Below are 22,538 nucleotides of genomic sequence, written 5' to 3'. Positions count from 1 at the left end.
TAATAGACCTTTTTGCAGATACGGCGGCCATTTTGATTTCTATTGTTTCGAAAGACATTATGGGATGCTCAGGGGCCAAGTCAATATGTATTTGCCCCCTGGGCATCCCATAGTAAGTAGTTTAAACAATAGAAATCAAAATGGCCGCCATATCTGCAAAAAGGTCTATTGCCGTAGCCGTGGCCCTTTCCGCATCGACGTTAAACGCGGAGAAAGAAAAACGGACAGCCTTTTGTTCAGTCACCAAGTCAAATCTTGCCCTAAACCACGAGGAACCGCAGCTAGAACTGGAAAAAGGGTCGTAGTAAAATACGATACATAAAACAAAGCCAATAAATGACACGGAAAATTCCCTGTATTGCCGTCAGACACAGTCACTTTGTAACCTGGCTTAGTTTACGCAGTATTTTGTTTTTGAAGTCTGCTGAAAAGCTCGCTCTTTTTTTCGTGTCACATTTCATTTCAAAATAGTACTTGATCAGAGAGTTTTTGATGATTTTGATGTTCATAAAGTAATAGTGATGTCAAGGATAGTATAAAAACAGATAGCTTTCAACTTCAGTGGCCTAAATTTTTAAATTCCCAAATTTTAAAATAATTAAGATTTTTTGTAATGGACAAAAATCTCAAATTTACAACGTCCATCAGGTAAGGTTTCCGGCCAAGTACTATTTGGCAGTGTGTTACGGCAACCATTAATTCACATCTCTTCCGCGGCGCTCATACTTCCGATGATCATAAACGTTCACAGCAACGTCATTTTCAAAATAAGTCCAAGTGCTGAAGTGTGTTTTCTCTGTAATCTGCAGTGACATAAGCGGAAGAGTTTACACTTGTTAGCCACGTGACAATTTTTGATTGTGGCAACACGGACAGTTGACAGTGGCGTCATTGACACTAAGGTGGGTTTTTGGTTAAACATCTGTTCGGAAGAAAACCTTTCGTCAGGGAAATGTTACCTCGTACTTTCTTACTCTGGTGAAGAAATGTGTTTTTCTTACGTTGCATGAAAAAAGTTAAGCGAGGTATTTTCAGAAGGACATAATCAGGTCGCGAAGTCAGTCGTGGTTATGAGTTTCACGTCCCTAAACATTTTCAAACTCCGAACATGAAGACTCTGTGAAATACGGAAAAAGCGTTTTGAGATTTTTAGATAATCGCAGTAGCGAACACTGAGGGAACGTTTCTTGAGCAGTGACGAAAGGAAAGCCTGGGAAACACATTGAAGTCCGTAATATCGGTGCTGTGCACTCAGCTATCAAGCCAACTATATATAGTACATATAGCATATATATTTGCCAGCTATAAATAAAAGCTATTTTTTGCAACTGATAAAGGCCCTTATGATAAAAAAAAATGTCATGATAGCCAACCGCAAACAACATTTCAGTTGATACATACAGTGAAAAAAGCGATTAATTGAAATAGTATACCGGCAGTAAAATAATTTCTTTCTGAAATTCTACACTTTTTTATGAGAAAATCTAACTTTGTGCTGAGGCTGAACGTTCTTGTTGTTTTTTTTTTTGCCATTTAGGTCTGAAAACGTTCTTAAGGTTTAGGGTTAGGGTTAGGGTTCTTCAAGCTGTGTTCGACTAAAAACTCAGTTATTGTTCAGTGCACCGTGGACAGTAAGGAAACCATATTCAAAGTCCCACCTTCAACCGACAGACATGAAGTGCCGTGGAACAATTTTCATGTGTGAAAATCCAGTCAAAGCTGAAATTCATCCAGTCAGATCGCTACGATAAGCAATGCGAACTTCCGTAACAAAAACCAACGGTCTAAAAGCCTGTCGGTTGAAGGTGGGCCTTATCACGGTTTTGGAAGCCATCTTGACGGGTAGGCAAATTTTAAATTTCGCTTACCTTTGTCTGTAATTTTTTCCCACAGACGCATGTCTGACTGAGCGTAAATTTATTTCATGGCAAAATTTAAAATTCGGCTGGGCAAATTCTAGTGCAGGTAGGTTCCTCAAATTTTGTCAGTAAAATCCTCTGGTTAGCAACTAAAGTTTACCATTCACAAATTTTTTCTACATTCTGGGTTTTTTCAAGTTATTTTAATGCAGATTCCCATAGAAACACTGTTTTTTCGGACACCGAAAAGCCTGGAAAATTCATTTATTACCTCTATGATCATCAGGGTGCAGTGCTACCATTTTCCAACTATAAATCAGGGGCACCCAACGTCAATTTTCGGCAAATATCTGTTCGGATAACGATTTGAGATCTAGAAATTTCGAAACATTTGTTGTAAAATTCTTTGCTTGCCTGCCTGTCCTAGAATTTTCGAACGTCTAAAACATGGTATAATTGCCCATTTTGGAACGGATTTTTACCCTAAAAAGGTCACCTAGAATTTTCGGGAGCCTTTTCTCTGGCTGAAATTTTCGAAAAGGTAAGTTTTGATCGCTATAATTTTCGGATCACAAGACTTTCAGCTAGGGAATCCGAACAGATGAAAAATTTTTAGGGATAAAAATATGCCTGTATCTACCCTTTAAATGCTAAAATACGTTTAACAATGCTATGTTTGAGTAGTTTTGAACTATATTCTCGTTGGGTGCCCCTGATAAATAAAAGCTACTTTCTGCAACAGATAAAAGCCCTGGTGACAAAAAAATCCCATGAAAGTCAGCCGCAAACAGCAGTTGTTGATAAATATAGACAATATGGTGAAAACGCCGATTAAATAATTAATAGAAATTTCTTTTGAAGATACCAATAGAATGGTAAGAAATTACAATAGACGAAATTGACAAGAAGGTCGGGGGATGAAAGGAATAATTGAGTTGTTGGAATAATGGAATACTGCCATTTGTGGGGCGGAATAACGTAATAACGGTAAAAATAAGTTGATTTTTTCAACGGAATAATGAGTTCTTTTTTACTGGAACAATGGAATAACGAAGTTTTTCGAGCAGCAATAATATCAATGGAATAATGAACACCCCATTATTCGTCTTCACCCCCGAAGGAGTGCAAACAGTAATCCGTACCATTTTTCTTTTTAGATGGCACGGGACAAAAAATTACATTTCCTGCACTTTTGATAGTTTCCAAAGGCCGGTTAACTCAAGTCTTTTTTTTTTACTTCACTGTTGTGGTGGGTCAATCGTTCATCAAGCGCAAACAACTCGAACGTGCAAACCTCTGACGCTTGTGAAAAACTGAATAGGCCATTTCCGAGTACGTTCATGTCTGCCTCCTCTTCAAAGTGAGTCTAAGTGCGAAGTTTTAGTGATGGTAATTAGTTCTACTTTACATCTGAATGAAAACTAATTTTCATAAGAAAAACTTTGCACTTGGACTCGCTTTGAAGGGGAGGCAGACATGAACTCGGAAATGGCCTATTCTTGGTTTGCATCCACGTGATGTGACGGCCATGTCGGTGTACAAAACAAAGAAAATGGTCCCACAAGTTTTGCATAATAATAGAGTCAAATTCCCAAAGACATTTTACTGCATTGTTCTGTACACCAACATGGCTGCCGTTAAGTCAGATGTAAAAGTGGTCTACTACTTGAAATGACCACGCATAGGACGTAGAAGAGATCAATTTAAAGCGCGTCAAAAATGTGCAAAGCCAAACAAAAACGTTCTTATTCGTCTGAGCCAGTTTGACTATTCATTGACTCCCTGTGAATTTAATCTATTTTTTCATCCGGTGTAGCATAAAAACCCTGTTGTAACGACTAAAAACTTTTTCCTTATTTGTATTAGACATATCACTGCCTGCTATCCTCCAAGGAGGGGCCGTGATCAGCCAAATGCAAATGGACTATGTACATGTAGCCGCTCCGATTGAAGTAGATTAAAATTTTCCCCTTTATACATCGATCAATAAACTTGTTCCACGCAAATCCGCAAAAGATTCTGTTATCTGCTAAGAAATAATAATTTCCTCTATCAAAAGCATGAATTTTTGTTCACCATGTTTGACAATCACAAGTATATTTTTTTATCATAAATACTTGGCTCCACACTGGCTACTTCCTGGCCCATGACGATGAACTAAACTGGAATTAAGGTCAACCAATAGCAAAGACGCCGCCAAGATCGACACGAGCACAATCTTACATTTTCATTCCCAGGATTTCCAGCATTAACCAATTAGCTCTGTCACATTGCTCAATATCCGAGGCAGGAACCTCCAAAAATAGGTGGAGACCCTTGACTAGGCCTCTCGCTTTTGTATAGCGATCTATTTGTCAACATGTTTCCCTAATATACTCCGGATGTACCACTTTACGCAAAAAAAAACCCCTCCTTTCTTCAACTTCCTTCTTTCCGAGAAGCTAAAGGAATTACAGGCAGGCACGTTATGTATGGGAATATATGTCCCCATACATAACGTATCTATCGAATTATAGGTACGTGACGAGGACAACGAGGACTTACGAGGACCTCACGAGGACCAATGAAAACAAACGCAGTTGGTATTGCGGGCGCAAGTTGCAGAAAAACATTGAAACGAGGAGGAAAGAAGCACAAACGCACAAAACAACACCAGCAAGTACGCCATAATTTAAGCCCGGAAATCGCAGTTGCGGGGTCAGAAGCTCCCACCTTTTTACTGGGCGAACAATATGGCGACAATTTCGTGGATCTCTGCTCTACTCGTTTTATGGCTGTCGGTTCTGGTTTCTGAGACTGCCATGGTAAAAGTTCATGATCGGGTTGGACCGCGCAGTTTAACAGCAACTCAAGCAGAAACTGCCAATTGGTGTTCCTTCGAGCCGTGTAAATATCTCCCCGATTTGTCGAAGATTTTTGCCAAGAAAGAGGCCTGGCTATATTCAATCCCAGCAACAATCCTTGTAGGGCTGGCGGGAGTGTTTCCTCTCCTAGTGATATCTGTGGAAGCTGGACATTCTTTGCGTGAAGGAGGTAGGTTACGTTGTTTTGTACGTGCAATGCAACAGCTGAAATCCTCGTTTTTGAGGCGAATTGTTGTCATGGATCTCGCCGAGCAGTGAAATTACGCACATACACTATCCTTTTTCAAAATATTGTAGCTACAACAAATGGCCATGTAGAGTTTGATAAACAGAAACTATAAATGTGATGTTCAAGAAGAATTCGAAATTCGATCCCACCTTTAATTTTAGCCCACAAAAGCACAGCCTTGAAAATCGTATGTGATCCGCTGTTTTACATCAATAAAAATCCATCAGGGTCTCTTAAATTCCATTTCCAATTGTAGCTAGAGTAGTTTTCTGGGATTGTAGAAATTGAAGTCGATTGTTCAAACCGCCTCGCAGAATGGTAGTTCGCCCTTTTTACATGCCTTTTATAAAATTCAAGAACACCAGCTCTTCTGTATTTTTTCATCACTTTTTCTGAGATGACGTACGTAGATATTTTTAAGCCGGGTAAATACAAATTGCGTTCTTGTTACAAAGGTAACTTTATTGTCTTGCGTTTAATTTCAAGACCAATTTGCGTTCTCAGTACAGTCACGCTATTTACGTAGCTCATTTAATTTGTCATGTGATTCAAATCACAGGTTTGTAACTTCCTTGTGCCTTTCGTATTAAATTACTTGTTTCATCAAATTTGTCTCGTCAGCCTTATATTGCTGCTTGTTTAAATTTGTACTTTAAGTGGTCTAATTCGTGATTGTGTACGTAATCAAGTCTCCTTTTTCTTAATATAAGTAACCTTTCAGGTGGTGCTTCAAAATCGTTAAATAGTTTGTGACTTTCTTGATTGTCTCTGTGCAAGATGAATTCTGTAGATAGTTCTGCCGAAGAAGTACATGCTTCTACCCAAATGGACCAAAGATGTTTTTGAAACAAGCATTCATTTGCATGACAATATGAATAATCTAATTTCATGCAAGTCTACTCTGTTCCTGTCTACAGGAGACTCATTTTAATTAATCATGCTGTAATAAGTTTAGGGATAAGGATAGAAGTAATGTTGTTCTACTCTAATAGCCTTCTGTCGATACATTAAAATTCAGTCCTAAACAAAAGGTATCATCTCAAGGCTCTGGGGAATAAATATAAGGATTACATTTATTCCCCAGAGCCTCGAGGTGATGCCTTTTGTTTTGGACTGAATTTTAATGTATCGAAAGTGGGCTATTTCAGACCAATCTACGTCTGGGTGCTATTGTTTTCTTACAATGGCATCCTTGTTAGAACAAAAAAGAAAATTTAAGTTGAGAATAACAATACAGGCTATTGACATGAAGTGCATTAAGACATGGGTATTCAAGAATAGAGTAATCTTTTCTTTAGCCAAGTTTTCCTTAGTTATTTTTATTCCTGAATCAATGCTAACGCTCAAAGGATGCAGCAAAAAATTATCTATTTATATGGCTGAACAATGTTGTAATCTGATACTACTTTAAGTAACTTAATCACTTGAATGATTTCCCATTCAAGACCTCTGTGATCTTACTAGAGTTGATTGTAAGAACTGCTAGCAGTATTCCTTTAAAAAGCTGAAAAGAAGACAGTGCACTGTTGAAAATTACCAAATTAGCTTTTATGGTGTTTTCCATTTTCTATTAATTTATTAAATACAGTAAATGCAGTGAAGCCTCTGTGCACTAGTTCAAATTTTTTCTTGGTTTGAAATTTTTCAAACCAGTTCAATTTTGATTTTTCTGTGTCTAATATTCATTATCATAATCTGAAACAAAGGTAAAATTAAAATTGAACTATGTAGTTTGAAAAAATTTCAACCAAATACATGACATTGTATAAAATTAAACCAATTTCATATACACCAGATTTGAACAGAGTGCAAATTTGGACTCTTACCAATTATTGTAGAGAATGAGTCAGCACTTCTTCGTCTTGAAACTTTTTAACATGGTTGCACAAAAGTATATCATAAATTATTTTCAACTAAATATACAGTATTTTGTGTTTCATTTACTGTCTTTCTTTCGATTGCTTGGTTACATGTATCTTATACATTACATTGTACATATGCGAATATAACCTGCCCTGACAAAAACGTCTTTTTTTTCTGTTAGGTATTAATGAAACATTAAGTCTAATTTTCACTGTATTTCCTCCATCAGACCTTGAACATTTTTACTGAATTATGAGAGAGTTTAAATTATTCCTTTCATTTACGTGTATAAGAGTGGAACTGGTAAATTTTACTTTGCCTGTAGTGCCAGGCAAAGGAAAAAGAGTTAACAACATGTAGGTCCACTCAGAAAACTATGCTGCCTTTACTGTGCGAATCTGAAAACCATGAACCATGATTTGATTTGACATGTCCCATTGTGCAGCAACCAATCAGAAGCGACAATTGAAACCACAAAGTAATTACTACTTTCTAGTTGCAGTTTAGTTTTATCATGGGTGATTGGCTTTTTATTTCATAAATATTTCTAGTTTTCGTGGTTTTTGGGTTTCACAGTAAAATGCTATATGAAAAGGCAGGTACTATTGAAAGTCGAATCAGATCGAGGTCCCATGATTTATGAGTCAAATGGTCAATGAGTCATGAGTCATGAGTCAATGAGACTCACAGTCAATATTAATAGCAATAATGTATTGATTAAGCCTACATTGTAAGCCCTCGTTTCAGTGATTAGGCCTAAGCACTCTCTGAAATTTTATCTTTCATTTTATGGGTAGGGTAACTGCACTAACTCATTGACTCATGACTCGTGACTCGTTGACTCATTGATCATTGACTCATAAATACTTGATACTCTGACCTTGGTATAATAGGGGCAAACATTGATTAGTTTTGGCTTCCAAAACTGTTTTTTGCTCAATGCAAGGTGAGCAATATGAGTTGATCCTGTCTGACTTTCGTACCTGCCCCATCTAAAATATTGAAAAACCTGTTGCGACAACAAATAAGTTAACTTTTGGGGACAACATTATGGTGACATCATTGTTACCCTGTTTAATTAATTTAAGTAATATTATTATTACCATTCTCATTATTGTTGTTGTCAATTATTAATTTTCTGTTATTTATTTAACGAGTTGTTTTTTGCCTTATAAAATTTGTTTTTTCAGTGTCTGCCGACCACCTGAACTTATTCTTGAGCTTTGCAGTTGGTGGTTTGCTAGGAGATGTTTTTCTTCACCTTTTGCCAGAGGCCTGGGCACATGTTCATGATGGTAACCCTAAAACGTGTCTTTCTTAAGTTCATAAAAATGTGCACTGTTTGTGATGTGTTTTAAATGAAATGGAAAAAAAATGATAAAAAGTGAGAATTGTGTCACATGTAATTATTACATAATAGACCAGTGCGGCCTAGTGGTTACAGCGCTTGCCGTGAGATTCGGAGATCCCTGGTTCAAGATCCGTTCTGACCACTATATAATTGAATTTAATCCTGGCATTCCCTGGTTCAACTTCCTGGCTGCATAAATTTGTAAATAGCCAACTGCCTTTACCTCCAACCAGTTGTCGTTGTTCTGTTCTGTCATTTCATTGACTGTCTTTCATTGGCCCTGAAAAGCCCGGCCTATGGGGAGTGATCAGTTAAGTACATGTACAGTTGTATCTATTGTATTGTATGACACTACCATTTCTCAGGTCTGTGCTCAGATACTGTCAGTTCTGTGCTCAGAGACTAAGCCTTAGAATAAAAGTGAGCCTGGAGGTGACCATGTTTTGATACAGACCTCGCTACTTTTCCTATGTAAATAGAAACTCATTAGCATTACAACAATGTGATTTATGTGAGAAAAGCAACAAGGTTTGTATCAAAACAAGGTCAGCTCCAGCCTTGCTTTCATTCAAAGGCCTGGTGACTGAGCACAGAACTGTGTGGTTTATTGGCACAAGGCTGCTGCCTAAAAAAATTGTCTGGGAGCCCTTCGGGCTTCCAACATTAAAAGTTAGTAGCCCGAGTAATTTTTTCAAGAGCCCATTAATTAATTCCAGCTGGGATCATATTTACGTGTGAGTGAGGATTAATCAAGTAAGGCACCCAATCAGGCTACTTGTTCAGAAATTTGGTCGCCCGTGCTCGCAAATAAGGCCCCCCAGGCGAGCGGGCGGCCGTTAGGCAGCAACCTTGTGGCAGCTTCCCTTGTGAGCTTTTCAGCCCCATTGAAAACTGCAGACCAGACTAAAAATGCAAAACTGATGAGCTGTGGACCTGTTAGTCACCTACAATAAAAAATATTACTGTTAAAGAATTTAGAATTGGTATTGTCAAGAACAATTCCAGCTCAAAGTGGAACTTGAAGCCCTGAGCTCCATATTGTTAGTTTAGTGCCTTAAACACCTGGGGCCAGTTGCTCGAAGACTGGTTAGCGCTAACCGTTGGTTAAGAGGTATCAAAACCTGTAGGTTTCCATGGTATTTATCGCTGGTTAGCACTAACCATGCTTCGAGCAACCCGGGCCTGACCACATGTAGCCTTCTCTATAAAGATAAATACAATGTACCCCCAGTACATGTATGAAGGAATTGTGATACTTTCCTTTATAAGCATTATTCTCTATTAAGAAGCTTCCAAAAAAGCAAGGCATCTTTTAATTAAGACTGTATGAGACTGTACTTGTGCTGCTGTAAGTTGGAGATTGTGTTCTCATTTTAGATGGTGATCTACACACAAATCACTTTTACATTGGTTTTTGGGTGCTGGCTGGAATATGTGGTTTTCTCGCTGTTGAAAAAATCTTTGGAGAGACTGAAGGCCCAGATAATTCTACTAAACAAGGAAAGGTTGACAAAGAAAAGGTAACTTACAGTATACACTGTGTCTTGTACATGTGGAGCTGAACTGTACCTGAAAGTACCTTTAAAATACATTAATAATAATATTCATGAGCAAAACAGCTTATCAGTTCCCCGAAAAAAACGTCACATGCACGAGCTTTAAAAACCGATAAAACATCCCTCATTAGAGTTCTTTTTATAAAGCATAATTATTACTAAGGCTTAGCTTGTTTTTCTTGTATGTTAATGTTCTTCTCTCACAAGGGACCATAATTAATGATTTTTACAGTTATGTGCTGAGTTACGTGGCCTATGAAGGAAAGTGAGGCTAGAGATGACCTTGCTTTGATAGAAACCTTATTGCTTTTCTCATGTAAATTCCAACCAATTAGCATGAGAACAACATCATTAACATGAGAAAAGCAACCTCACTGTCATTTAAGGGCCTTGGAGGTAACTGTAAAAAGGTCTATTTGAACCGTTTGTTCAGACTCTAGAGGTTCATGCTTTTTGAGGGAAGTGTTTTTGAAGCCATTTAATAAACTCGCAGGTCATGTTCTATCAGGTCTAAAACCCAATAAAACACCCTGGCCTGCTGAGTCGTTTATTAAACAGTACATGTACTTAGAACTTTGTCATGATTTGAAGAGCCATTGGGTTCTTATGCACTGTATCCATCTTTCTAGCCTTCTAATAGTATACAATGCAAAGTTAGTTATCAAAATATCCCCGAATGGGGTGTGTGTAAGGAGAATCTAACACAAAACAGTGATGCAATGATGATAGATTAAAAGAGACCACTGTTTTGCTGTGACTTTTTCCCTTTAATGTTTCTGCATGCATGCAAACCTCAAATTTGAAAACACTTTGTCAGTTAAATTTAACATAGTTATGTCCTTTAACTCTTAATCATTTAAGTGGTTGATTCTGACGCAGTGGTAATATACAACAACAGGAAAACAATAAGCTAGCTAATGAGGCAGACACGTATTTCAGTATAATGCATATACATGAATACGCGTATGGTTATATGCACATACATGTATCAATATACGCGTTTTGTGGGCATTTTTTGGTTAACATATCTGAAACACACAATAATAATTAGTATGATTTCTTATAGGTTGTAAAGAATGGTGATATTTCCAATGGACATGTTGATCACAAAAGCTTAAATGGCAAGGCAGCGTCACTTGCAAATGGACATGTTTATAAAGGAACAGCTGTATTGAATGGACTATCAAAATTTAATACACAAGCCAGACAAAGACAAATAGACAAGGACAATCAGTCTAAATGCACAACAGATAATGTAGATTCTCCCAGAGGTAATATTTTTAAAGTCAGCTGACTGTGTTTTCTTTCAAAACCTGTTAATAGAAACTCCTCTTGAAATGAACCTTGGGTAGGTTTTATGAAATTCCATTCAATTTTGGTGCTTTTTAATTAATTGCAAAATCCTTGATTCCTTTGTAATACTAACAATAGAATAAGCTAAACAAATGAATCAATTATGTTATGAAATTTTCCTAGTATTGTGTTAAGGGAACAAAAACCTTAGGAACCTTTTATGGAAACTGTCACATGATGCAGTTAACACAGATATACACTATACAATCATGTATTTGTCAATCAAAAAACTAGCAATCTGATTGGCCCTCTAAATAATTGTGTTACAAAAACATGCAAGACTTTTTATGATGTATGACAGTGGGCCTAGAAGTATCATCTTCTTTCCAAAGGAGCAGCAATTTGCATTCTTTCAGATTTGACTCCCAAAATATAAAGAAGTTACCAGTAATGGGAGCCTTGTTCAATGGCCAGCTCGCACATGTTACAAAATATTTTTCTCGTAAGATTTTCGCGTTTATTTGAGTACTGGACAGTACAGTCTCGCGTATTTAAATAATACTATAAATTAGTGCTCTGTAATTGGTTTAACTGGGCTATGTTAATGTCTTCTTGAAACATCAAAACTCAAGGCCATGCCCACAAGTAATTAAAGAAAAAAATCAAACAACTAGCAACCCCAAAATGCACAGCTTTTATTTCATGTAAAAAAGTGACAAAAGAATACTGGTCTTGTACCATGACCACAATGGTACCTACAATTCACTTTTTTAACAGTTGTTAAGTGTTAGTTGATAGCAACACTTACAACAATATCTATTTTTATTTTTTCAACGAAAATAACAGATTCTTGTGAGGAGTCTCCAGCAGAAGAACAAATAAAAGTGAGATAAGTCAGTTATCCACTTATCTTAGAAAAATCTTAATGAATAATAATGTCAAAGTTTGTATGATTCACAGTAACCTGACAATATGTCAGTCACCTGGACACTGTCATGTGTGACCTGAGGACAGTTATTAAATTTAATTGGAGTTGACCAAAACATTGGTTCAGGGGTGTTAAGTTTCCTTTTAGAAACAATACTCGACAGTGAGAAATAATTGAAGTGCAGTTGATCCCATTTAATTTTACAACGATGCATCAATAAATGAAATTAGAGATTTGAAACAATAATAACAAATTAAGATAGTATTTATTTTTCTATTCATGCCACCTTTCTTATTATTCATTTTTTTAATGCCAGGTTATTGGATATCTAAACTTGCTGGCTAATTCTATAGACAATTTTACTCATGGTCTTGCAGTGGCTGGAAGTTTTCTTGTTAGCACAAAGGTGAGAAATTTTTTCCCGTTGCCTCAGCTAAATCCCTGCGTTGGCAATTATGTCAAACATAACTTGAATTTGATCTATCAATAATTAATTTTATTATTATTATTATTATTATTGATAATATTATTAATAGAAGTTTCAATATTATATTATTATTGTTATTTACTTATGATTATTGGTATAATATTGAAACTTCTGTTTTGAAGTTGAGACTGCACTGACGTTTAGACCTGGGTGCTATACAAATTGACAAGTTAAGGTGGATCATTTAATTTAGTTAAATAATAAGCTTAACCCATTCTCACTTCAAATTCCCTAGAACAACCCCCCATTGATGAGTAAAAACCTCTGGCGGTAGACAGAGTAAAATCTATCAAGTGTCACTCTCAGGGGTCAATGGGTTAATTTAATTTAATGCTTTTCATGTTCGAACCAAAATCTGTAGCTCCTGTCACGTTGATTTTATTACTTTCATATGTTCTCATTTGATCAGAATAGTAGTATTACATGATTGTATTTCAGTTTGTGGGAGTTTTTGGATCCTGGTGAAATTATTATAATAAGTTCTCTCTACTTTCAGATGGGAATGTGTACCACATGTGCAATACTTCTTCATGAAATACCACACGAGGTAAAATGAACTGCTGACTTGTATATCATTTTCAGTGTCACTGGACCAAGTCTTTCATTATTGTTTCTTCGATATGTACATGTATTTGGCACTTCGAGTACATGTACATGTAGCATGAACATGAACAGGCTCTTCGTCTGGGTAAAATCTTAGATGTTTGGTACAATGTAGTTCTAAAGATCCTTTCCCTTACTTGCATTGCCCCAATCGCTTACTTTTTGATAGCAGGTCATCAGGAACAAGTCAAAGCAAATGTCTTCTGATAACCCATTAAAGAGCCTGGGAACATGCACAAAGAACTTTAAAAGTTGATGCTTAATCCTTTCCCCACACTGAAAGAAGTCACACTTGTAACTTTAACTCTGGATAACACCCAACCTGTTTTTCCATTCATGTCCCTTTTAAGTGAACTTGCAATAACAATATTATTATACCCTATCAGTCAGTGGCTTCAATATGTGTCGGCTACTTCACTTAGGCCCGATTTACACGGTACGACTTTGTCGCATGCGACAACGGCTTGCGACAGGCCCACGACATGATTTACAATTGTTGTGTACGTCAGAAAAAATGTCGTAGCATTTTAAAACATGTTTTAAAACGCTGCGACAATCGTAAGTCATGTCGTAGGCCTGTCGTGAGCTTGTCGCATGCGACAAAATCGTATCGTGTAAATCGGCCCTTAGAGAGGCCCTTAATAAAATTATTAAGTAATTAAGAAAGATTCTTTCAAACCTAAAAATAACAGCAGTCTATTATGGCCCTACTCAAACCAGCCATCAACTTCGAATTATTACTTTTATTGAGGCCCCTGCCTAGCCTGTGAACGCAGACGAACTTCCGGTCATCTCCCCAGCAGCGCATGCTTGAGATACCTCTGCGTTCACAGGCTGGCCCTTGCTCTATGGTTTTAGATACCGCGGAGCTCTTCCCAACTTTTACACATTTTTGAGCTTCGAACTGTGTATTAATTTTGTCATTTCTTGCAGATAGGGGACTTTGCTATCCTTTTGAAATCTGGTTTTAGAAGATGGGATGCTGCTGTTGGACAAGTATGTTTTAAGTAAAACCATAATAGAAAAATGAAATTAATAAGAAACCCACCCACCAGTTGGCCCAGTTACTCTAGAGAACAGTTTCTTTCAAATGTCATCTTACATGGTAATGCATGTGCTTATGTATGAATAACTTATGACAAAACAAAATGAGAATTCCCTTGAGAACATCACATGGTCTGAAGTGGGAAAACAAAACATACAAGCTAAGGAGATCAGATTGTAATGAAGTGCAAGGGATAGGTCACCTTTGTGATCAATATGCTTACACATAATTATGTTGAAAATAACATTACGGTATCATTATTATTATGCTACACAGTACTAGTGTATCCATCTTGTCGCAGAATCATGCCTTTCTTTTCATTGCAGGTAGTAACTGCCTCTGCTGGGATCTGTGGAGCTGTTTTTGGTCTTGTAGCAGAACATGCAGGTTTGATATTTCATTTGGCCTTACTTGCAGATGCATCATTTCATTTTTCCTGTGGACTCTTTATTTTTTCTCTGTAATGAGAAATGAACATGGAATAACCCAATCTTGTTGTTTTCTTAAAGGGGATTCAACTGCATGGGTGCTGCCATTTACATCTGGGGGATTCATCTACATCGCTTTGGTTCAAATTGTTCCTGAGCTGCTCCAAGAAACAAGACCAAGGTAAAGTCACTCCCTTGGTTCGCACTCTGTTCCCAAAGACGAGTGCACAGACATTGTAATATAATTTACACAATGTCATGTATTTCTGGCACAGTAGAAATTAATTCCTTTTTGGCCCTTTGTCCTTTTTTGGCTGTTTCAGGGGGTCAGTACCCTTCTTTTGCTATCTGTTAAATCTCGTACTTTAATAGTGGCATAATTTAATTATTGTACTTGTAAATTTTAACATGGGATACAAAATAGACAGCATTGTTGCCGTTAGTTATGCATTGGTGAGGTATTAGATCGCTCCTTACAGGGGAGTCCAAGTTCTGTCCTGTTTCACCTTCCACCTCTATACAATAGACGAGACAAAGTCAAAAGGACGACTGCAGTCGAATGCAACCCAAAGGCTCCTTTTTCATTAGCCTCTCCGTGACTTATGCCAGGGAGGGGTGGGTGCCACTCCAATGCCATTGCATGCACAACTTGTCCTCAGTTAGACTGGTACTCCTTTCACCCACCACGAATGGAACGTACGGCAAGTGAAGTGAACTTGCTGACCTCGGCAAGCTGAGGGAACTTTGGAACGTACGGCAAGAGTTATTCCTAGATGGTCACCCATCCAGAAACTAACTGTGCCCAACAGGGCCTAACATTGATCACCACACGAGAAGCAATTTCAGCCCCATGAGCCAACCGCACCTCCCTCTCTATACAATAGATGTTTACCGTACTTATTCACCTATAAGCCGAGCGATTTTTACACAAATCCTCACTCAATTTGGGCAAATTTGAAGCCGTAGAAGGGGTCTCAGCTTATAGCCGAGTATTTTTGATAAAAAGAATTTTCTCAGCAAATTAAAACAGTAAAAAATGAACATGTATTCACTTACAAGCCGAACTAAATTACTTGTAGTCGATAATACACATCAAGACCTAAAATGGGTCTCGGCTTATAGCCGAGTATTATGCATTTACAATTTGTGTCAATCAAGTTGATTTTTTCTGTTAGAAGTTTGGGGTCTCGGCTTGTAGCCTCGGCTTGTAGCTGAATAAGTACGGTAAATAAATTAATAAATAAATGGATACTTTTCCTGAAGAGGAAATTATTTAGACTTGTGTGCAAAGGTCAGACTTAAGTTATCTGCCAAGAGTCAGTAAAACTATCTGTGCTTCTAAGTCTTTGTTTCTTTTGTTGGTAACCGCTTTTCTTACAAGGTAATGGTGACTTTTAACGAACACATTTTACAAGAACTTTTTTTCCTTCTTTTAGGGAATCATTGAAGCAAACGCTCATGATGTTGGCTGGAATAACCTCAATGGGAATTGTGTCTTTTGTTCACTGAAGAGATTTAGGATCAGTTTAGTTTTAAGTACTTTGATAAATGTAGAAAAACTGCAAAGGCATTAAATCAGAATACTGGGGAATTGTTTTATTTTTGGGTGCATAAATAGGGAATTTTTTACAAAATTCTTTGGAGTAGTTTCTAGTTTTTATTTAGTTAAGTAAAGCAGAATGATATACAATACTGGTAATCAAGGGCCAGGTAGCATACAGTTGACTATGCAAGTTCAGTTTTTTCAAAGCATAATGTTTTTGTCCTCCTGTGGGCATCTTTGATTGTGGGTGTGTGTACATCTATTTTTGTAATTTCCCCTTAGTTTTGGAATTCTGATACTAGAATAGAAAAAATAGAATTAGAAAAAAAAGGTTTCCAAGTGAGGGAATAAAAATTATTTTGGCAGAAGGTAATGTCATTCAAAATAGAGAAACTTGTAACTTTTAGTTTCCTTTTAACTAAAATTTAACTTTGAAAATGAATGAAAGACATAGTGAGGAGGTTTTCACAATGGAAAGTGAACCAAAGGTAGGAACTGTCACAGATGGGTGTACTGGGAGATTTACAGTGTGGTTTTTCTCCTTAGTGTTCTTTAAATCAAGCAAGAGTAAAATACAAAATTGAAACAAACTACTGACCCTGACCGCGGAAGGCCTCTGCAGTAGTAAACTCAAGTCGTTATGGAAGATGACTAAACAAGGTTGCTAACAGATGGTAAACTGATAGTAGTTTCTAAGAAGCATTTAAATTGTACACATAAACAAGTTTAAAAATGCAAGCACTTTTTCTGTAGATGCTACTACTACAGACTAAATATATTAGCATTATTTTTAGTGTCCAAACAAAGTGGGCAACTGTTATCATTACTGACATTTGAATAAAGGTATTGTTGTAAGAATGTTTCTGCAGTGTCTTTGGCTATCTCTTACTATGGAGTGAGATATCTACTTGTCAACTGGTTTGTTGGTGGGTTCACAGTCTAATAATCATTTTTTTCTTTGAAATGGAAAGAAACTGAACTGTTTAGTAAACAGTATTTCCCCCATGTTTTTGAGTTGACCAGAGCACTACCAACCCAGAAATGATATTTTTTTAATATGCAAACTGGGAATTAGATCAGTGTTCACCCCAACCAATTTTGATGTCCCAGCTCCCGCAGATTTCGTGTGTCTTTGTGGAAGAACACCTGAACTAGGTACTGCGATTTTCATAGTTCTGCGGAATCTCATCTTCAGGTGACAATGGCCAAACTGCGTTTTGGTTTCCATCATTGAAACTTCCGATGCCAAAATCAATATTGATGCGTGACATAACTTACAAATCAGCATCATTGGTTCCCACATTCTAACTCAGTGCTGATGGAAAGGGGTGGAATCTACACAAATATTTTTACCGAGGAACCTCTAAAAAGATATGTTATTTGAGCCGTAATTAAAGAAAAAACCCAATTCACTTTCTGGAGGTGGAGTTGATCTTCCCAGCTACATGTATGTTTGGAGAGCACAATGTGAACAGTCCCCGACTCTTTCCTAGAACAGCAATTTAACACTTCTTGTAGTCTCAGAGTGCATGATGGCAATTTCGTTTTTGTTGCAATGATCAACAAGAACAAACATCACAAGATCTCTAAAGCTGGGACTGTCTTGCATGTTGTAATGTTGAACGGGAACAAAGGAAACGAATCACAGAGCACTGAATCAACACTACCATGCAAACACTTCCTTTTTTCCTTCAGTTTTTTTAAGTGTGCTTGCTTTAACACCTGGCTTGCAAAATTTTGAGCTTTGATTTTTATCCAAAGGTGATTTACTTTGAGTGTCAGTTTTGGATTTCATGGTCCACTATTACTCACATTCAAAAACCGACCGATTGGACCTAAGAGGGCTTGCTGGATCCAGGAAAATATAATATTATATATTATGCAAAATTGGAGTTTAAAAGCTTGAAAGCCCAAAACTCCCGTGTTGCATATTAATTTTGCAGTGTACACACGCATTGCATTCTTAAACTAATGCGCCTTTGAAAGTTAGTAATGGTGAACCATTAAATAGGTATGTTACAGTTAAAGTAAATGCCCTTTTTGAAATCAAGGCTTAAACTTTGGTTGCTTAGTGTTAAGTAAACATAGTTTAGACAATCTAAAGAAAAATAAGAGTTGATTAGAAGCAGAAATCATGATAAAAAGTTTACAATAAAACAACTGCAGGTTTTGCCAAAACTTATAAACATTTAATTACACAATCATTTTTCAAGACCATATTTTTTTAATTACACATATAAGAGCAATACTTTTATTATCACAACAGCCAGGATATTGCATTTTAAAAGCTCATCTATTGAAGTCAGCTGCTCTCTTCATTTGGCTGTGTGATACGAAGTTTTCCACCATATTTTGCTTCCACCTTTCTTAAGTCCATGCCTTTGTTCTCTGGGACATGTTTGAATTTGCATTTCTCCCCAAAGCAACAGCCAGTTGTACGCCAGAAGTAACACTCATCTCCATTTACTGGGCCAGATAGCTTACTAGCAGCTAATTTGGGGTCTCTGTTAAAAGGAAGGGAAAAAACTGTCAGTCACTTAGGAGTAATACTGCAGTCTCTCTGATTCAATCCCTTGAAAGCACCTCCTGTAAAAGGTGTTGCCAAAACCACAAACGTTCTGCAGTTTTTCAAGATCTGGCAAACTCTTGCTGATAATCTTGGTGCTCATGCTTTTGATGAATTCTCTGGGGTGGGAGATCGCATCTAACAATGTCAAGGATTATGAAAGAAATGTATATATTTGAAGTGTGGGCTATAGACAAATGAAAGAAAATGATCCTTACACTTATCTGGATAAATTTTACACAATTGTCTCCTAATATTAACACCTAAGAAATTCAGGTGGCAAAATGAAGCTGCGAGGATTACTTCTTTCATTCATCTATAAACAGTACTTCAAAATGTAAATTCCTTTGACTCATCGAGTCCTTCACGAAAACACATGGACCCAACAAATTGACCTGCTCCCTACTGTGTGGCTTCATAGCTCATTTGGTACAGCATTGCACCAGCATTGCACCAGCATTGCACCAGCATTGCACTAGCATCACAAAGGTCATGGGTTTGAATCCTGTTCGAGTCAGCTGAATTTTTCAGGCATCTATAATCAGAGACAATTGCTTAAATAGTCCAGATAAATCTGAGGATCAGTTCTTTCAATAAAATTATCAAGGATTATATAACTTTACATTAAATGTATAAATTTTATTCAGTTTCACTTCAAGGAATATCAATAAAAGTTAAAAACCAAGGTCTAACTTTGTTCACAGTCAAAAGGTTCTAAAAAACTGAAGAAAACATATTACAAGATACATACATAATTACAATAACATCGCATCACTGTGCCCTAATTACAATGTAAATAAATATTGTTGCGTGTAAGCCAGCCCAAATCAAGCCAGTCAGTCATTTCCAGCATTGAACATTTTTCACTTACCCATCAATAATTGGTTTCTTTTTTATAGAGGCCACAGAGTTTGTACCCATCACGTGAACAGCTTGGCTTCCTGGAGATCCTGTGTTGTTTGGGTACCTCAACAGAATTGCCTCGCCTCCCAGCTCATAACCCTTTAAAAAGAAACTCTTTATGAGTACCAATAACTTTCAGTAGGAAATTGAAAATTAACAGATTTGATTTCCTCGTCAACTGGGGGTGCCCTAGGGCATTTGAGGTGTCAATGGGTAATGGCCCAAGGGGCACCCCACTGAAAAAGGGTTAATGGGAATAATATAGTTTTTGAGTGAACCTAGATGTTGTACTGGTTCTGGAGTCAATGGGTTAAAATACTGGTACAACCAGTAATTCCTTTTGACCATAATTTCTGAATTCCAGATTACAACTGAAAATAATAGATGGGTACCTTTTACAAAAATAAACAATCCCCTAACCTGTAATTTTTCAAGAGCTACCGCTGCTGATTCATGCTTGTCATAGTTGACAAAAGCGCAGAATCTTTTTGGGAGAATGCGTACAGTATCCACTCGGCCACATCTACTGAACAGCTGCAGTAAATGCCTCTCACTCACTTTCTCCGGGTTGACGTTTCCAACCCACAATGACCGACAAGGACTATCACCATTGGCGGTACTTTCAATGTGCCTGCCCAGACCAAAATAAAAGTGTTATGAAGCATAAAAATCGGTAATTTCTTGGTGGACAACTGATACGAGTTTTGCACAAATTGATATGAAACTTCAACATTCCCAAAAATTGTGCTCATGCATCATTGGAGTTTGATAACTGTCATCAAAATCAAATTAAACAATCAAAAAGCACACATTAATAATTTTGTCTCTCTTGAGGGAAATCTGTGCTCTTTGATTGGTTAATTTGACTTGATCAAAGTCAATGGTGCATGACTTCTGTCCACAACGTCTGGCAATAACAAAAACCTGAGCGAAGCTTGAAAATTGAGCAGGATTTTGAGGTTGCAGAGCCGTGTAAATTTGATGATTTTTGGCTTTCTACGGCTTTGGCATTTTTGACTTTCTACGTGCCCAAGGTTAGGATGCGAGCGACCTTTGGAAGGGGGAGAATTTTGGCTAAATTCTGGAGGCACTCGGCCGTGAGCGGTCTTGGAAGTTGCACTCCTTGTCTATTTATATTTTATGTGGCAACGCGTAGGATCTGAAGAGGTAATTGAAGCGTCCCAAAAACCCATCAAATCACTCAGGACAACGCAGAAAATAGTAAATGAGTGAACTTTATTTATCTGGCTGTCCATAAAACGAATTTTCGAAAAGAAACATCATGATTTGAAGTTTTTATGGAACATTTTCCACGATCAGTTGAATTGGCCATTACAACTGTCTCAAAATAACGTGAGGTCACGTGCTCTCGCACCCTTAGGGTTGTCTGCCTGTGGTGGAACAAAAATTCTGATTGCCTGATCAGGCAAGCGTCAGTGTCAAACACTGTTGACTGCACAAATCGAGCAGGCATAAATTATATTTTTTGGTTCAAATTGTGGCTGGGAAGGTACCCTGACCCAGCCTGTTTGAGCTTAAAAGTGCTTTTAAGGTGGAAAACATCCAAGATTTCAACAACGAAAAGTGTTCGAGAAGCTGGAAAATGAGACTAGAATCATGGTATTGTGTCATTTTCTACCACCAGAGTAGCCTCTAGTTTACAGTGTACATCTTTGAGATTGGACATCCATGTTTTGGCAAATTGACACTTGCCAAAACAAGGTATCCGCTGACCAGTATCACATGATCATATCCCAGGCTCAAGTTTAGAGCTCTTCGAGGTCAGCTGCTTTTTGGAAGTTGACTGCTGACAGGTCCTGGGTTTCGATTGGATTGCAGGCTCAAGCAAGGTTAACTTATTGTAAGAATAAATAACCCAGGAACTTCGCTTTTAGGCTTGGATATATCTATAATTTTATATTAGTGTCTTTGAAAAATTGGGGACCAGCAAAAAAGATGATTATAGAAAACTGGCAATGCAGATTTACATTCCTGACCTACTTTAGTGAAGGTAAAATGTCCCTCTCCCTGGGTCCAACATAAGGTATTCAAAGTTCCCAGGGTACACCTGGGAAGGGGAGTTTTGAATTTGGGATGCCCTCTCCTTTACATGAGGCCTGCCTTTCACTTAGTTAAAAGTGCATTTTGTTTCACAGCAGAGTGATCGGACACCAACTAAGTGGAAGTGAATGATATGACAGAAATCAATAAAAAAGGAACTGCAGAAAGGACGAGATAAAAAATAAGAAAATAAATAAAAGGAAATATGGGAAACTACAATCTGATCAGGAAAGCAACCTCTTAACTGTGGGGTTTTGACAGTGACACAGCCTAAAAATATCCCACACCCACATGCTGTTCTGTCTTTGTCATCTCATATACATTGCTAACCTGCTCTGTTGTTTTTGTTGCTCATCTTCTCCATCAGAAACATAAATTTCTTCAGAAACAGGCACTTTCACTGAAAAGTTAACAAAAGATCTCCTCAGAGACCTTGTGGCATGATGCACTTTTGCATTGAGCTCATTTTAGAACATCAATAATTGTTTTTTTGCGGCAATGGTACTGCTTATTTAACCCAGTGACTCCTGGGAGTGAGATTTAACAGACTTTACTCTGTCTAACATCAGACGATTTTACTTGTCAACTGGGGGCATTCTATTCAAAACAGGGGTCAATGGGTTAAGTTGTTATTACATTTTACTCATAGGGAGTAAATATTATTAAAGTTATCAAAGCCAGCAAGTGCCAAGACAACAGTTAGTCCCTTAGGACATCCAGGAGCTTCCAGCAAGCTTTCCAGCCCAGCTTTGGCAGCCAGCTTCTTTGCTCCCATGATGAACAACTACTAGAAACCCATCCATGACCTCTTGTAGATAAACTAAACTCTGATGTACTATTCAAATGAGTGCAAAGAAAAATCATGCTTTTTCCAAATTCATTACGGTGGAGTTTTTGATAGACTGTTTATGTTAGCCGTGCAAGCCCAGTCGATAAGAGCCTTGTTCACTCATCCTTAA

General features: G+C 37.4%; 2 protein-coding genes across 2 annotated transcripts in view; one reads left to right on the top strand and one right to left on the bottom strand.

The window, feature by feature from the left end:
• Positions 1-874: 874 nt before the first annotated feature.
• Positions 875-16,907, top strand: LOC138006529 (zinc transporter ZIP13-like). The gene is made up of 12 exons (XM_068852917.1): positions 875-902; positions 4,376-4,892; positions 8,006-8,110; positions 9,544-9,686; positions 10,789-10,993; positions 11,862-11,899; positions 12,260-12,349; positions 12,927-12,977; positions 13,967-14,029; positions 14,405-14,465; positions 14,588-14,687; positions 15,943-16,907. The coding sequence occupies exons 2-12, from the start codon at positions 4,592-4,594 to the stop codon at positions 16,013-16,015; spliced, it is 1,230 nt and encodes a 409-aa protein (XP_068709018.1). The 5' UTR covers positions 875-902; positions 4,376-4,591; the 3' UTR covers positions 16,016-16,907.
• A 1,309-nt stretch (positions 16,908-18,216) lies between these two features.
• Positions 18,217-22,538, bottom strand: part of LOC138006528 (uncharacterized) — a 19,520-nt gene continuing 15,198 nt past the window's right edge. Inside the window, exons 16-19 of the mRNA XM_068852916.1 lie at positions 21,910-21,979; positions 19,939-20,149; positions 19,487-19,617; positions 18,217-18,553 (exon numbers count right to left, since the gene is read on the bottom strand). Of these exons, the coding sequence (XP_068709017.1) occupies positions 18,352-18,553; positions 19,487-19,617; positions 19,939-20,149; positions 21,910-21,979 (614 nt within the window). The 3' untranslated portion in view covers positions 18,217-18,351. The remainder of the gene's footprint in view (positions 18,554-19,486; positions 19,618-19,938; positions 20,150-21,909; positions 21,980-22,538) is intronic.

The sequence above is a fragment of the Montipora foliosa genome, chromosome 6 (assembly GCF_036669935.1).
Source record: "Montipora foliosa isolate CH-2021 chromosome 6, ASM3666993v2, whole genome shotgun sequence".
Lineage (NCBI taxonomy): Eukaryota > Metazoa > Cnidaria > Anthozoa > Scleractinia > Acroporidae > Montipora > Montipora foliosa.
This window is presented reverse-complemented; position numbering and strand designations above follow the sequence as displayed.